Source organism: Capricornis sumatraensis, chromosome 5 (assembly GCF_032405125.1).
Source record: "Capricornis sumatraensis isolate serow.1 chromosome 5, serow.2, whole genome shotgun sequence".
NCBI lineage: Eukaryota > Metazoa > Chordata > Mammalia > Artiodactyla > Bovidae > Capricornis > Capricornis sumatraensis.
Genome location: NC_091073.1, coordinates 55450292 through 55464174, shown reverse-complemented (window position 1 = coordinate 55464174; position 13883 = coordinate 55450292). Strand labels below are relative to the sequence as shown.

The window sequence follows — 13883 nt, the reverse complement described above, 5'->3', positions numbered from 1 at the left end:
CACAAAGGCAATTTGAAGGCATTGGCACTGCGCTTCTCTGTGGAATAGGAGGGACTATGGCCCCCACTCCTGTTTGTCCATCTCCCCCACTTCCTTCCTCCCAACCTCCACCCCCATCCCCCCCCTCTCTCAGTATCTCCAACTCAAACCGGGGGTGGGGTGGTCCTCAGTTCTTGATATCCTTTTAGGAATATTAACAGGTAAATATGAAATAGCCATTCTTTTGAGTTTTGTTTTCATTTTTCTTTTTTTAGGATGATTCTAGCCATTGGGGACAATTAAAATATATTTTAACTGTTTTTTATGGAAATATTCAATTATGGATATAATTTCCTGGGAAACCTGATTTCTAATGCTAAGCTATCTTAAAGACAAAATATTTTATTCAAAAATTTTCTCAGTCTTTAGACCACCCAAGAATCTTATAGTTCTGTAATATAAAGACTCCAGAAGAATATATATCAATTCTCTTATTTTCTTCTTTTAAATATATTGAAAAAGTCTTTAAAAATGAAAATCGCTTTATAAATACCAAGTATTCTTAAAGTTTAAAAATTCTTAAATGTATTCTTAAGTACATTTTTTATCTCCACTACCACTTCCAATTTTCTCCAGGCTCAGCAAGCTTAAATTACTATAATAAATCCTGCTATAAATTTGGGAAAAATAAAACTTCACCATGAGACTTTATTGTTCATTTGAAATTCCCCACAATGATCAAAATTATAATATTTAGTTGACTGGTTAGGTTAAGTAATGGTTAAGTAACACCTGAACAGACCTGCAGTTATATAGCTACTTTAATGATGCTAGAAAACGGTCATTCAGCTCTACAGAATCATATGCAAACGTTAGTAAAAGTGAGCATCTTGCAGAACATGCAGTGATGAAGGGAACAGACAGAACGTGCAATAGCAGAGAAGTTGAGAACAGCTTCCGGCATCAGCTTCAGAGTGTGGAGAAGGTTAATCTCATTCATAGCTCAGAGGGATCTCATTTTCTGACTTAGTCTTTAAGCCAATCAAACATGGAGAAGAATTTTTTAAATGCATGTTTACCTAAGGGAAAAAATCGGAACCAAATCAAATAAAATGCATCAAACAACTTTTTTAAGAAAAAGGAAAAAAAAAAAATCCAAGGGTATGGAAACTCAGTTGCCTGGAGTGATTTTTGGTTTAGGCTTCTGTTCATCTAACAATTAATGTGTTCGTGCGGCAAGTTCAGGAGCAGCAAGAAGTTCTAAGCTGTTTGGAACTTTAAATTCTAAAAATTTTGATTTAAATTTTACTTAAATAATAAAAATTTTAACATTTGGCCATAAAGTGTTAAAAATTTTACATTTGGCTTTAAAAGGGCTAACTGAGTTAATGTACAAAACAATTCATCAAAGTGATATCTTTTGTCATTGCAATTCTCTTCAGTGCTTTAACTTAATCATAATTATTTCTCATAGATATAAGCTGACATAGAAATGTAGATTTTTAGGGTTTCAAAGACAATGGGATCTCGATTTCCAAGAAGGGAGAGGTAGCGAACTACTTGAAAAATTCAACAGGCAAGTTTAACACATCTTTTTGGTTTGGAACTATTATTACTTTTTCGGTTCAGTGCTTTCATTTTTAGATGAAAAAACTAATGACTCAGAGAGAATCTGCTCTTTAGGGTAATACCTAGAAAGGAGCAGAAATGGACCAAGATTGCCTTTTTGCACTCAGCCCAGTGCTCTTTTCACCACTGACCCTGGAGCACACATCCACCAGGTATTTGGCAGGTGCAGTGTCCCCGTTTCCTACTTAGTGATCACAGTGATACCAGTAACTATTACAAGATGAAAACCCTTCACTGAGCCTACGCTTTGGAGAGGTACATGCTCACCCAGGCAAGGCAGATTAAGAAGCAGGATGGAGGGCACTCTGGTGCTTCCCAAGTAGCAACGGCATGGCAGCCAAAAGGGGGGCATCTAAGTGGAAAGAGAGTTGAAATCTTCTACCTTATTTGCAAAGTTTCAGTTGACCTACATCCACAGCTGAGTTAAACACCCCAACTATGTTAACTATAATAACATTTCTTCCTCCCGTAGTAGACTGGATGTTCAGCAAATGCTTGTTGATACCTAAACAAATTCCACTGCCTCCTTTTTTCTCCTAATAAACTGCATCTTCTAATCAAATGACATGGAAGGCTGTTATGCCACCAAAGGTAACCTTGCAGTGGTCGAACTACAAAGTCAGAGAAGAGAAAATGAGGAACCAGTTTCATGGATCTTCTGTGACTGCTGTTTCTTTGGTTCAACAATTTATTCTCTCTTGCTTTCTACACACAAGCAAGGGCATTCCCCGCGCCCGCCCCGCTGCCCCCACCCCGAGGAGCTATGATTCCTTTATCCAAAATCCTAGACAGGTCATTTTGGTGAATATATAGTAGAATTCTATGACTCTAGAGGTTAACTTACATCCTGCTGACAAAACATTCTTCAGTCATGGATCCTGACTTTAAAGCTTTTCCACTGAAACCAAAGGGCTCTAGGAGCTGAACCCTAGAACACAGTAATGACCCAGGCAGCCACTGGCAAAGCATCAGGGTACAAAGCAAAGATGGCTCCGTATTTTTTAAAAAGTGACAAAATTTATATATCACAGGAAGTGTTTTGTGTTTTACAGTCCATGTATTTATGTCAACAGCACTGCCAGGGCTCCAAACATTTTTGGAACTTGTGTTCTGTGAGTACCTTAAGTCCATACAGCACATTCTCTGATGCTCCTGAATAGTAGCAAAAATTCCTCCTTTGAGGGTGGATTTAACTTGATGGAAAAGGGCCATGAGAAAGGCCATCCAGCTCAATAGCATCATTTTGGATTAAAAAATAAGATATCACAAAGCAACACTGAAGTCAATTCTAAAGCAAATTTTCAAAATAAAGCAGTAATATTACTCTATTTGTTCATCAGTCATGCTGCTCTAAGCTCAATACCACATTCTTTGTGTAACGATATTAAATCCTAACAGCCACATTCCCCAATATACACAGCATAAGCTCCATATTAAGGATGAGAAAATTTGCTCAGTTCACGAAAAATCACCCAAAACACAGAGCTGCAAATGCCAGAGCCTAGACTCCAATGTAGACCTGCTGCTGCTGCTGCTGCTGCTGCTAAGTCGCTTCAGTCGTGTCCGACTCTGTGCGACCCCACAGACGGCAGCCCACCAGGCTCCGCCGTCTTTGGGATTCTCCAGGCAAGAACACTGGAGTGGGTTGCTATTTCCTTCTCCAATGCATGAAAGTGAAAAGTGAAAGTGAAGTCGCTCAGTCATGTCCAACTCTTCGCGACCCCATGGACTGCAGCCGACCAGGCTCCTCTGTCCATGGGATTTTTCAGGCAAGAGTACTGGAGTGGGGGTGCCATTGCCTAACATCAAATCCATGCTGTTTTCAATTTCCAATTTTGCCCCTTAATGTATGAACCTAACTTCTCAAGGAGTTGAACATTTAGGAGACAGCTTACAACTGGATAAATCAGTCCTGTTACACTGCTCTCACTACCTGATAATCAGCAAGTACAGTGCTACCTTCTTTTCTTATTCCTATGCTTCTCCCTAAACCTTAAAAACAACAGAGCTCAAATCTTCCTTTAATTCTTAAAGTTCTCTCTCATTCAGATCCAGCAGCCTCTGCTAAGCACTAACATCCTGGGGTAGGAGAGACCCCTGCAAAGTTTCATCAAAACTATGGCACTGTAACATTATTTTAGAGCCACTTTTAGTCAGTGAAGAACAAATGCCAATAAAAAGCAATGCTTCCTTTAGCACTATAAAACACAAAGGGAAAAATCTAGTTCTTTATCAACTCGCTGTTCAAGAGTCCCAGATTCAGTGACTTTATAAGCCACATCTGCACTGGAAACCTTCTCCAGTACCGCCCATGTGCTATGTTAGCCATCTGTGCTTAAGTGTTAGCTCTAAACAAAGTAAACAACTTTTGAAGTAAACTTCGAGCAGAGGTTTACAAACACACGCACTATTTTTGAGGTTAAAAAAGGCAACACCAAACTGATATTAAAACATAGAATATAGCAATTATGGAACACCTCTAATCAATTTGATGATCCAAAGTAGACTGTAGTGTTAATAACTACCTGAAAGCATTCTTTCAAATAAGCCTGGAGACAGCTCACTAATAGTGAAATCTTGTGAGATAAATATTTAATAAGAAGGACGAGTCTTTCCTCCCATGGAAATGCTTCAGTTTCTCTAAATTAATGGTCTCCGTGTGCTCCAAACCACTGCTTTCAGGTTATTTTTAAAAGAAGAAAGCACTCAGCATAACAAAACCACAATTCATACAGCAAGATGAATCACCATACCTTGGAGCCTTTAAAGAAAATCACACATACAAAAAAAAAAAAAAGAAGGGAAAGAAATAGAAAAAAGGTATCAGATTAAAAAAAAAAAAGTTTTTAAGGCAATGTGAGGGAAATGAAGGCAAGTGACAGGCCACATTCTTAAAGAAGGATATAACATTTCAATCCCTTTACCTGATGCTGTTACCAGGAGGCTGTCAGAGGCACCTGCTCTACGGGATGAGGCACTAACAGGGTTTATGGAAGAGCGAAAGGCAGTGGTGGTGGGAATGACAAGGGAGCTTTCTGAACATGCAGGTTGGTTCAGTCCAGGGGTTTCAGCAGGCCAGGCACCCACCTGAGATGTGGCCAGGGCTGAAACGGCACAGCCTGCGGGTGCCACAGTTAAATCTATGGATGGTTTTGGTGGCAGCTGAGGGGAGGAAGATTTAGAGAGATTCTCCTCATTTATTACCCTGTTCCCTTGTGGCAAACTGGAAGGAGGCGAAGCCACAGTTTTGTTATCAGCTTTGATCCCTGTGCTGGAGGCCCTGCTGCTATCCATGATAACCTTGAGTTGGGGGTGCGGTGGAGAAGGAGTTTGGGAGAGCCCTGGCTTTTTTGGAGGGATGGGAGGAGGGTTTCCTCTGTCAACTCGGGCCCCACCAGGAGTCTTTAAACTGGTTCGACCGACCGGGGGGTAGGTGCCAACGTCCCCCGTCGGGGGCGCTCCAGGTCTCGGGGGCGCTCCCGCCGGGGGGCTTGTAAATCTCGACAGTGCTTGGGTCACAGTATTCCGAGCAAGCTGTTTGGCCACTAGGTTGTCACGACTTGTAGGAGAGACATCTCTGGATGGAGGGCTTTGGGTGGTGTTTCCGTTTTGGTCTGGGTCATTAGCATTACTGCCCTGAAATCGAAATCGAGCCGCTTGGATGCGCGGGTTCAGACCCGGATGCAGAGGCGCGTTGGCACACGGTGAATGTAAACTGTGCGGAGGCGGGGTGGGCGTGTGCCCGGAGGCCGGGGAAACTGTACTGGGTAGTGGGGTTGGGCTACTGGTTAAATCTGGTGTTGAGCCGGTGCTTGGTCCATTTTCCTCAGTTCTGTCTGCACTTGGAGGCGGGACAGTGGGCAGAGAGGAGCCTATCAAGTCACCGTGGGAAACCTGCCTCTCGATACTCGGTCTGACCGAGGCGGCACTGGCGCAGGCATTCCCCTTGGCACTGGCGGAGACTAGGGGGCTCCCCGTGGCAGGCTTTACGGGCACGGTCAAAGGCAACTTCTTCAAGGGCTCAGCAGTCTCTGTCACTAGGTCGGTCTGGCACGCAACAGATCTTGTCATTGGTCCTTCTGTTGCCACAGATATGGAGACCAAACGTCTATCTTTCGTTTTCCGGGGGAGGGAGAGGCTGGGTTTGCTGTCATTTCCCCTTTTCAGCTGCTCGATCATCTTCTTCATCTTGTCTATCTCCTCTTTGAGGTCAGTCGTGTGTGCTTCTTCTCGGTGCAGCTTGGCACGAAGCTGTTCCCGCTCCGTGTCAAACTCCGAGAGTTGCTTTTCCATCTGAGCTTCCATTTCTGTGCTTCTTCGTTTCTCCGTGGCGAGTTCCTCCTCTAACGCGCTTGTCTTTTTCTTCTCCTCTTCCAGTTTGGCCATCACCTCTTCCAGCTTCTGGGCCTCCTCTAGGACTTTCCCAGAGAGCTGCTTGCACTCCTTGACCAGCATCAGGACCACGTGCTTATTCTTGCCTCGCTCCTCCTCCAGGCGGGCAGCCAACTTCTTGTGCTCCTGCTCAAGTGCTTGGAGCTGAAGCTTTTCCATCTCCAGCTGAAAGAAATGCACAGGACAGCCCTGATTAATAGGCAGAGGATTCTTTTCAGCCAAAGATGGGGAGAGACTTGTATTAACTTTGTAACAACTCTATGGTTTGGGTTAGCTAAAGCGCCACATTACTGAAATGAGTTGGGAGATGATGGATAATATTTTAGAGACTCATTAAAATGAGAAAATAGATGTTAATGGTTTTATTTAAAAAATCTCAATCATAGCAACAGAAAACTTTTTTTAATGTAAGTTAACTAGAGAAAAGGAGAAGGGTAATCTGATGCTTCAAATCACAACACATAGTTCAGAAAGGTCTGCTTCTGTAAAAACAGAACTCTGGTAGAGAACTTTTTTTTTAATGTTTAATGCCTTAGAATTACTAATCTTTGAGGCACTGTAAAATGAAAAGTGCTGAAAATAGAGGACTTCAGTTAAATTCTAAACTCCTATACTTGCTAATCATATTACTTAGCTTTTTTTTGGGGGGGTCAATCTACTTTGAGCTTACAAGTGAGCATTTGCTGGAAAAATCATGTAAAATCATATATGAAAGTTATTTTAACTCATATATAAGAAATATTAGAAATATAGTCATAGGATTTCTCTGGCTGTCCAATTGTTAGGACTCTGTGCTTCCACTTCAGGAGGCACAGGTTCCAAGAGTAGTAGGGGAACTAAGATCTCAAATGCCATGTGGTGCAACCAAAAAAATAAATAAAAAATATAATCAGTATCAGTGAACCCCAAGTTGACCTCATCTCTTTCAGTTCCCCTTTGCCCACTTGGGTCCCATGACACTGGTCTCCCTGATGTCTCCTGAGCGTCATCCTGCTTCAGGGGCTTTGGTTTTGTCTGTCTGCATAGAAATTCCGCCATGACCTGTCACATAGGGCTCCTGCACTGAGGAGTCTGTGTACTGCACAAGGGTGGTCGGCTGCAAGGGTACTCAGATGCTCAGTCATGTCTGACTTTGTGACCCCATGGACTGTAGTCGTCAGGCTCCTCGTCCACAGGATTCTCCACGCAAGAATGCCAGACTAGGGTACTGCAAGGGTGAGAGGAACCAAAATCCAGCTCTCACCAGCATCTGCCCAGGCCTGGGGCTGCATCTGCCTGGAAAGAAGAGCACTTTTTCCTTAAGGAGAAGGGTCTGTCTGCTCACTGAGCCATAGACCCTAGGATTTAGGCTTCCCAAAACAATATTTGCCTAGTTGATCAGCACAGAGGAGGAGCTTTTAAAAACCTTTTTACCTCCACCTGGCCTTTTCTAATAAGCACCAAAACACCCAACGGCACAAAAGCCTGGCTCTTTTACTCCTTCCGCCCTCTGCTCAACTGTCAGCTTCACAGCGAGGCTGCCCTCACCATCCTGTGGAGGACAGTCCTTTCCATCCTTTAGTGAATCACCCTTTGGTTGGCACCTGCTGCTACTGCTGCTAAGTCACTTCAGTCGTGTCTGACTCTGTGCGACCCCAGAGACGGCAGCCCACCAGGCTCCCCCGTCCCTGGGACTCTCCAGGCAAGAACACTGGAGTGGGTTGCCATTTCCTTCTTCAATGCATGGAAGTGAAAAGTGAAAGGGAAGTCACTCAGTCATGTCCGACTTAGTGACCTCATGGACTGCAGCCTACCAGGCTCCTCCACCCATGGGATTTTCCAGGCAAGAATACTGGAGTGGGGTGCCATTGCCTTCTCCCTGGCACCTGCCTACCCTCAACTAGAACAGGACTCATGAGGGCAGGGACTCTGGCTTCTTTGCTGCTGTGTCTGAATTAATGAAATTCACACAGTTCATAGAAACATCAATCTTCCAAACAGCCGAGGGAGGGCCTTTCTGATACACAGATACAATTCTAACATGTTCACCCAGGTTTCTCACTTCTCTCCAGGGAATGCGCCATGAAGTGCTTGTGAGGGATACATCTCAAGCTGGGCTGTAGCAGCCAAGTGGGCCCACATGCCTTGTCTTCCTAACTAGAGACAATGCCTTCATGGTGGTCCATAAAGGGGCTTACAGATCATCAAGGTTAAAGCAGATCTACCCGAGTAAAGAAATGGAAAAAAAGGACTCACCTACCCTCAGAGGTTAAACACAAATATACTCTCAAGAGAGACAGTAATTATTTAACTTGCCTTTAAGTAATCAATAACAGAGACAGGAAATGCTCGCATGATCCATCAGTTGAGAATGTGTTCCTGTTCCTCACCATTAAATCCACTACTCGATCCCCCTTAGTCAGACATGAGACCAAAAGCAAAGAATGGCTCACTGCCCAGTGGACAGTCAGAGGCATTATTCATTTATTTGGGGATCCTTCTGGCTGTGAAGAAGTCACTGAATAGCACTGCAATAGGTCCTATAAAGAGGTGATCAGGAATCCAAATAATTCCTCAGGAATAATCAGAGACACTTGTCCACACACATACACTCTATTGTATATGAAATTTGGGGTTTGACTTCATAAGTAGATTAGGTAATATTTGGGGAACAATAGTGCTGTCCTATACTTGATTTATACCTGTATTTTATTCATCTGGGTGCCTCACAGAAAGTTGAATTTATTCATACCTAAAGCACTTTTAATTCTTCTAAATGCATCAAAGTAGGTTGTTATGGAAGACATACAGAAAGTCAGAAGTACAGAGAAAATATTCAATAGGTTTTGTATTAATCCCCCCCCTTCCAAATTCTTATAGCAACCAATGTAGGAAAAAGCACAAATCAGGTCAATTTTCATTTTATTTTTAAAATATGATTTTCATAATCTACCTTGATGTGGAAAAAAAAAAACAACTGTCTTCTAGAATTTAAGGGCTACTTGCACTTTACAGAACAGCCAAATAGAGGACAAGCTAGCGATTTCCCTGATGTGGTCCAGTGAATCAGTGTCAGGATCCTGGCACTCAGTTACGGCTCCAGCTGTTTCAAGTTTTCCTCACCACACCCACACATGCAGCCCATGGTATTTCTATACTGGGTCATCTCACTCTATTTTTGAAAGAACTTTAATCTCTTACATTTTAGAATCAAATTAAAGAGACTTCCAACTCAACTAATCTCAGGTATCTAAACAGAAAACTATACTTCTAGAAAAGCAGCCATTATTCTTTTTTATCTCTGTTCTTCCATCATTCGTGCCTTATAAATCCTATCTCAGACAAACATGAGTCTTTTAATCTCACTATAGATAGCAGAGCACAGAGAAAATCACATAATTGATGCACCTACTACACATGGCTCCCAACTCAATTGAGTTCTGAGCCCCAATCATCCATCACTCTACCTAACTCTGTTTAGCTTCCTCTACCATTTACTATTTCAGGGGATATTTAAACCTCAGTCATTCTCCCCAGTACTTCACCCAATGACAACTCAAGTGACTCTCAGTCTCCCCTAACAGACTCTGATTAAGAACATTCAGACTAACTCATTCCCTGCACATCCTGTCTCCTCTCTTAAGCTTTTTTATGGCCATATCAATCCATTCATCCTTGCCTTCACTCCAAGGGAAACATGTTTCCAACTGCTGAAGGTCAGACTTTCTTCAACAATTAACTTCATTATTCCTGTCACCTCTGACTTGCTCCATTAGTGATCACACTGCTCTGTATAAACATCCCCCTCTCTATCCGCTCCTTCCAATAAGCAAATAAATGTACTTCAACACTCAAAAAATAATTTTTATATTTAAAAAATGTCCTTGACTATTCTGACCCAAAAATAAAGTTCTTGTGTTTTAAAGAGTAAGAAGTGTAGTTACAGCATGCGTGCATGCTCAATCATGTCTGACTCTTTGTGATCCCATGGGCTGTAGCCCACCAGGCTCCTCTGTCCATGGAACTCTCCAGGCAAGAATACTGGAGTGGGTTGCTATTTCCTATTCCAGGGGATCTTCCTGACCCAGGGACTGAATTTGCATCTCTTGTATCTTCTACATTGGCATGCCAGGGGCCAGCGTGAGGAACTCCGCCATGGCAAAGGTCATGAGGAAGGAGGCTTGGCATACGCAAAGGCTTGATCAAGCCTCAGGAAACCCCCTGTTCCCGAGCATCTACCCCAAAACCAGAGTCTGTTTTATGCTCTCACCTACACCTCTGACTTTACGGGGGGCTCTCCCCCATAACCGTTTCTCTCGGAGAAGGAGTAAACGTGCAGCTCCAAGGCAATAAAAATTCCTGGGCGTGACAAGAGTGTTTCAGCTTATGGACTCCTCTGAAGGTTATCTAGCCCTCCTGTATAGGTTCCTCCGGCCACATGTGATTGTTTACAGCCTCCCAATCTGAGAGGCAGAGATGTTTTAGACTTACTAAAGGCAAATTCTTTTGAGGAGGTGGAAATTATTAGTATAGTGGGTTGGTTAGGAATTATATTGGTGAAGGGTTTTTCGTTTGTTGTGCCAATAATTGCTGCTAATTCCCTGCCCTGGGTGTGACAAGGGTGTCTCAGATCAAACCTCTCTGCTGACAGACTAGCTTGTGTGACAGGATTATCCATACTCCTGCCACTACACACATGATTGTTTACTACCTCTCAACCATAAACAGCACAGAGAGTTTTGGAGTATTTTGAAAGTCTTAATTAGCATAGGGCTTTTCTCATTGTTGAGTCAATGATTGCCGCCAGGCCTCCATATCCTTAGGCATCTGGGAATATATTAATCAATGTATTTGGAATATAGAAAAGGAAATACAGTAGTTTTTAAGGTTAGCAATACTAGACTTTTTGAGTTAGTGAATTTTCTTTTTTGTAATAGATCACTGTACCTTGTTATAAATCACTGTGTCCTTGCTATGTAAAAATGTAACTTTATCACTATCTTAAGACTAAATAGATCTTAAGGGGAACATTGGTGAAAGGATTTTCATTTGTTGGGTTGATGTTTGCTGCTACATCTCCATGTTGCCTGCCCTTATAATGAATATAACTAGCATATAGGAGAAATAAGCATTAACATTTAAGCATATAGGAGAAATAAGTATTAACCTTTAAGATTAATCGTGTTAACCTTGGGTTAAATAAATTCCTTTCTTGATTGTAACTCACTACACCCTCACCCTATAGGAATGTAACTTTATTTGGAGGGTGGTGCCTGGTTTAAGAAACAACACCCTTGGAAGAAATAAGTGTTTTGGTTATCAGAAAGAAAGGATCATAAAATGTCAGCAGGTCTCATGGCCAGAAGATGATGTAAAATCCCTAAGACCTTTTTATGTGAAGCACCTAATTTTGATAAAGGTCAGGACTGCTGACCCCCGCGTGACTCTGTATTTATTCCTATGTGTAACAAAAGGTATATAAGCAAACCCAAAAATAAAGAAATTGGATCAGTTTCCGGAAAGACTGATTCCCTCATGTCGTTCTTTTCTGCTCCCTGTTTTTCTGGCTGAATTCCCATCTGGAGCGTGGGTGTTCGCCACGTCTACTTACTTGCCCCGGTTTTCAAGCCCACGCGAGAAGGAGCCCAAGGAGGGGCACCTTTCGATATTCAAGTGGCACCGGTGGCCCAACGTAGATGGTACAAATTCCTTGTCTTGGAATTTTATTGGTATCCCACGTAAACCAAGTTATTCAGCCTCCTCTTCTCTCCTACTATTTTCTGGCTGAATTCCCATCTGGTGCATGGGTACCCACCAAGCCTATTAATTTTGCCTGGGCTTCTAAGATCGAACCGGGGGGGCCTCTCCTCCTTCAGGAGAGTGGGAAGACGCCTGCGGCCTACGTAGGTGGTGATTGGTATTCCATGTGAACCAAGTTATTCAGCCTCTTTTTCTCTGCTAATTTTCTAATCCCTCTCTATCTGTAATTAAATAAGCTATTTCTAAGGACGCCGACGCCATCCCCACCTTCGAATTCCCTGGATCCACCGGGGCTGCACCCCGGCAAGTTCCTCCTCCAGGGGATCTTCCTGACCCAGGGACTGAATTAGCATCTCTTGTATCTTCTGCATTGGCAGGCTGATTCTTTACCACTGTGCTACCTGGGAAGCCAAGAAGTACAATGCTAAGTTCTAATCCCACCTTCTTGGCTGTGTAACCTTGGTAAGTTTTCCCTCTAAAGGAGGGTTCTCTTAACTGCACAACAGAACAAAAATAGTGATTACATTACAGGATTAAACAAGGCAACACATGTATTTACCATTGTGTGTAGCACTAAAAAATGTTAGCTTTGTGCTATTTCAAAATGTCAGTTTTGCTCAGTGTTTCCCCTTACATTTACATGCAAACAAAGAGCTAGAGAATGGACTGTACTAAACACATAGATGATGTCTTTATAAGTCAGACAGTAATTACAACCATGCAAAGTACATCAGAGACAGTTTCACTATAAGTAATGGTGAAACAACTTTTATTAGACTACCTGCTCATGCAGATAATAATGATAAACTTGAGAAAATACCTGTTTGAAGGCTCTGGAGAGCAATAAAACTGACAGAAATAGGAGAGGAGTACACCCTCCCATTAGAAAGAAACCAACAGCATTGGATGAGATTTGCCCTTGGACAGCTTTTCAAGTGAGGAATATTCCCTGTCCTGACAGCACTGGCAGCAAGAGCTCAAGCACAAAGCATCCCTGATGCTGGCCTGAGGAACCAGAGGATGAAACGAAAGCTGCTGCAGCTAACCTCACCAGTGTCACTGGCAGACTCTCGAATTACACATTTGTATGAGAGTCCAGGCTTCCCAGGTGGCACTATTGGTAAAGAACCTGCCTGCTAATGCAGGAGATGCAAGAGACATGGGCTTGATCCCTAGGCCGGGAAGATCCCCAGGAGGAAGGCATGGCAACCTACTCCAGTACTCTCATCTGGAGAATCCAATGAACAGTGGAGCCTGGCTGCTACAGTCCACAGGGTCGCAAAGAGATGGACATGACTTAGCATCCAAGCACAGGAGAGAGTCTCCACTTAACCACAGAGGTTACTACTGAGTGACTAACAGAAATACGCAAATATTTTAGCTGTTGCCAACTGCAAAAAGTCAGAGTTTGGACTGTGAGTCTAAGCAGGTTAACTACTTACACTCTTTGGAAGATAACAGACTCCACAGTCTCTGTACCACATCATCCATAATGTCTAGTATGCAATAAAAATTTATTGGACATGCAAAAAAAAAAGTTTTAAGTGATCCACAAGATAAATGTACTCAAATAGAAACGGAGCTTAAGGTGACTTCTATTGGAATTAGCAGACAAGAACCCTAAAGCAGCCATTTTCCAAGAAAACACAGTTGTGGTGATGGAACAAAATGGGAGTCTTGGCACAGGAATGGAAACGAGAAACAAATGGAAAATCTATAAAAGAATAATATCTAAAATGGAACAATATGTCTTCATGAGCTTAATAGAAGATTTGAAAGAGGAAAACTAAAAAGGAAAGGAAAAAACCAATGGATTTGAAAACAGAGCAAAAGGAAGTATCCAATTTGAGAAACAGTAAAGCGAACGGAAAGAGTGAAGAGCATCTCACTGTAGCACAACATAAAGGGGTCTAAATTCCACACAACTGGATTTCCAAAAGGAGAAGAAGAATGGGGAAAGAAGAACATATTAAAAGAAATATGGCCAAAATCCACACATCTGGTTAAAAAATATATATATCTAACCAGGAAGCTCAGAAATCCCAAAGCAGGATAAATATAAAGAAAACCCTAACTAGGCACATCATAGTAAAACTGATGAAAACAAACTAACAAATAACCTTGAAGCAGCCAGAGAAAAACAC

The 13883-nt window shown here is 42.4% G+C and overlaps 1 protein-coding gene across 1 annotated transcript in view; it reads right to left on the bottom strand.

The window, feature by feature from the left end:
* Positions 1-13883, bottom strand: part of CTTNBP2 (cortactin binding protein 2) — a 172050-nt gene that overhangs the window by 83083 nt on the left and 75084 nt on the right. Inside the window, exon 4 of the mRNA XM_068972796.1 lies at positions 4533-6165. Within this exon, the coding sequence (XP_068828897.1) occupies positions 4533-6165 (1633 nt within the window). The remainder of the gene's footprint in view (positions 1-4532; positions 6166-13883) is intronic.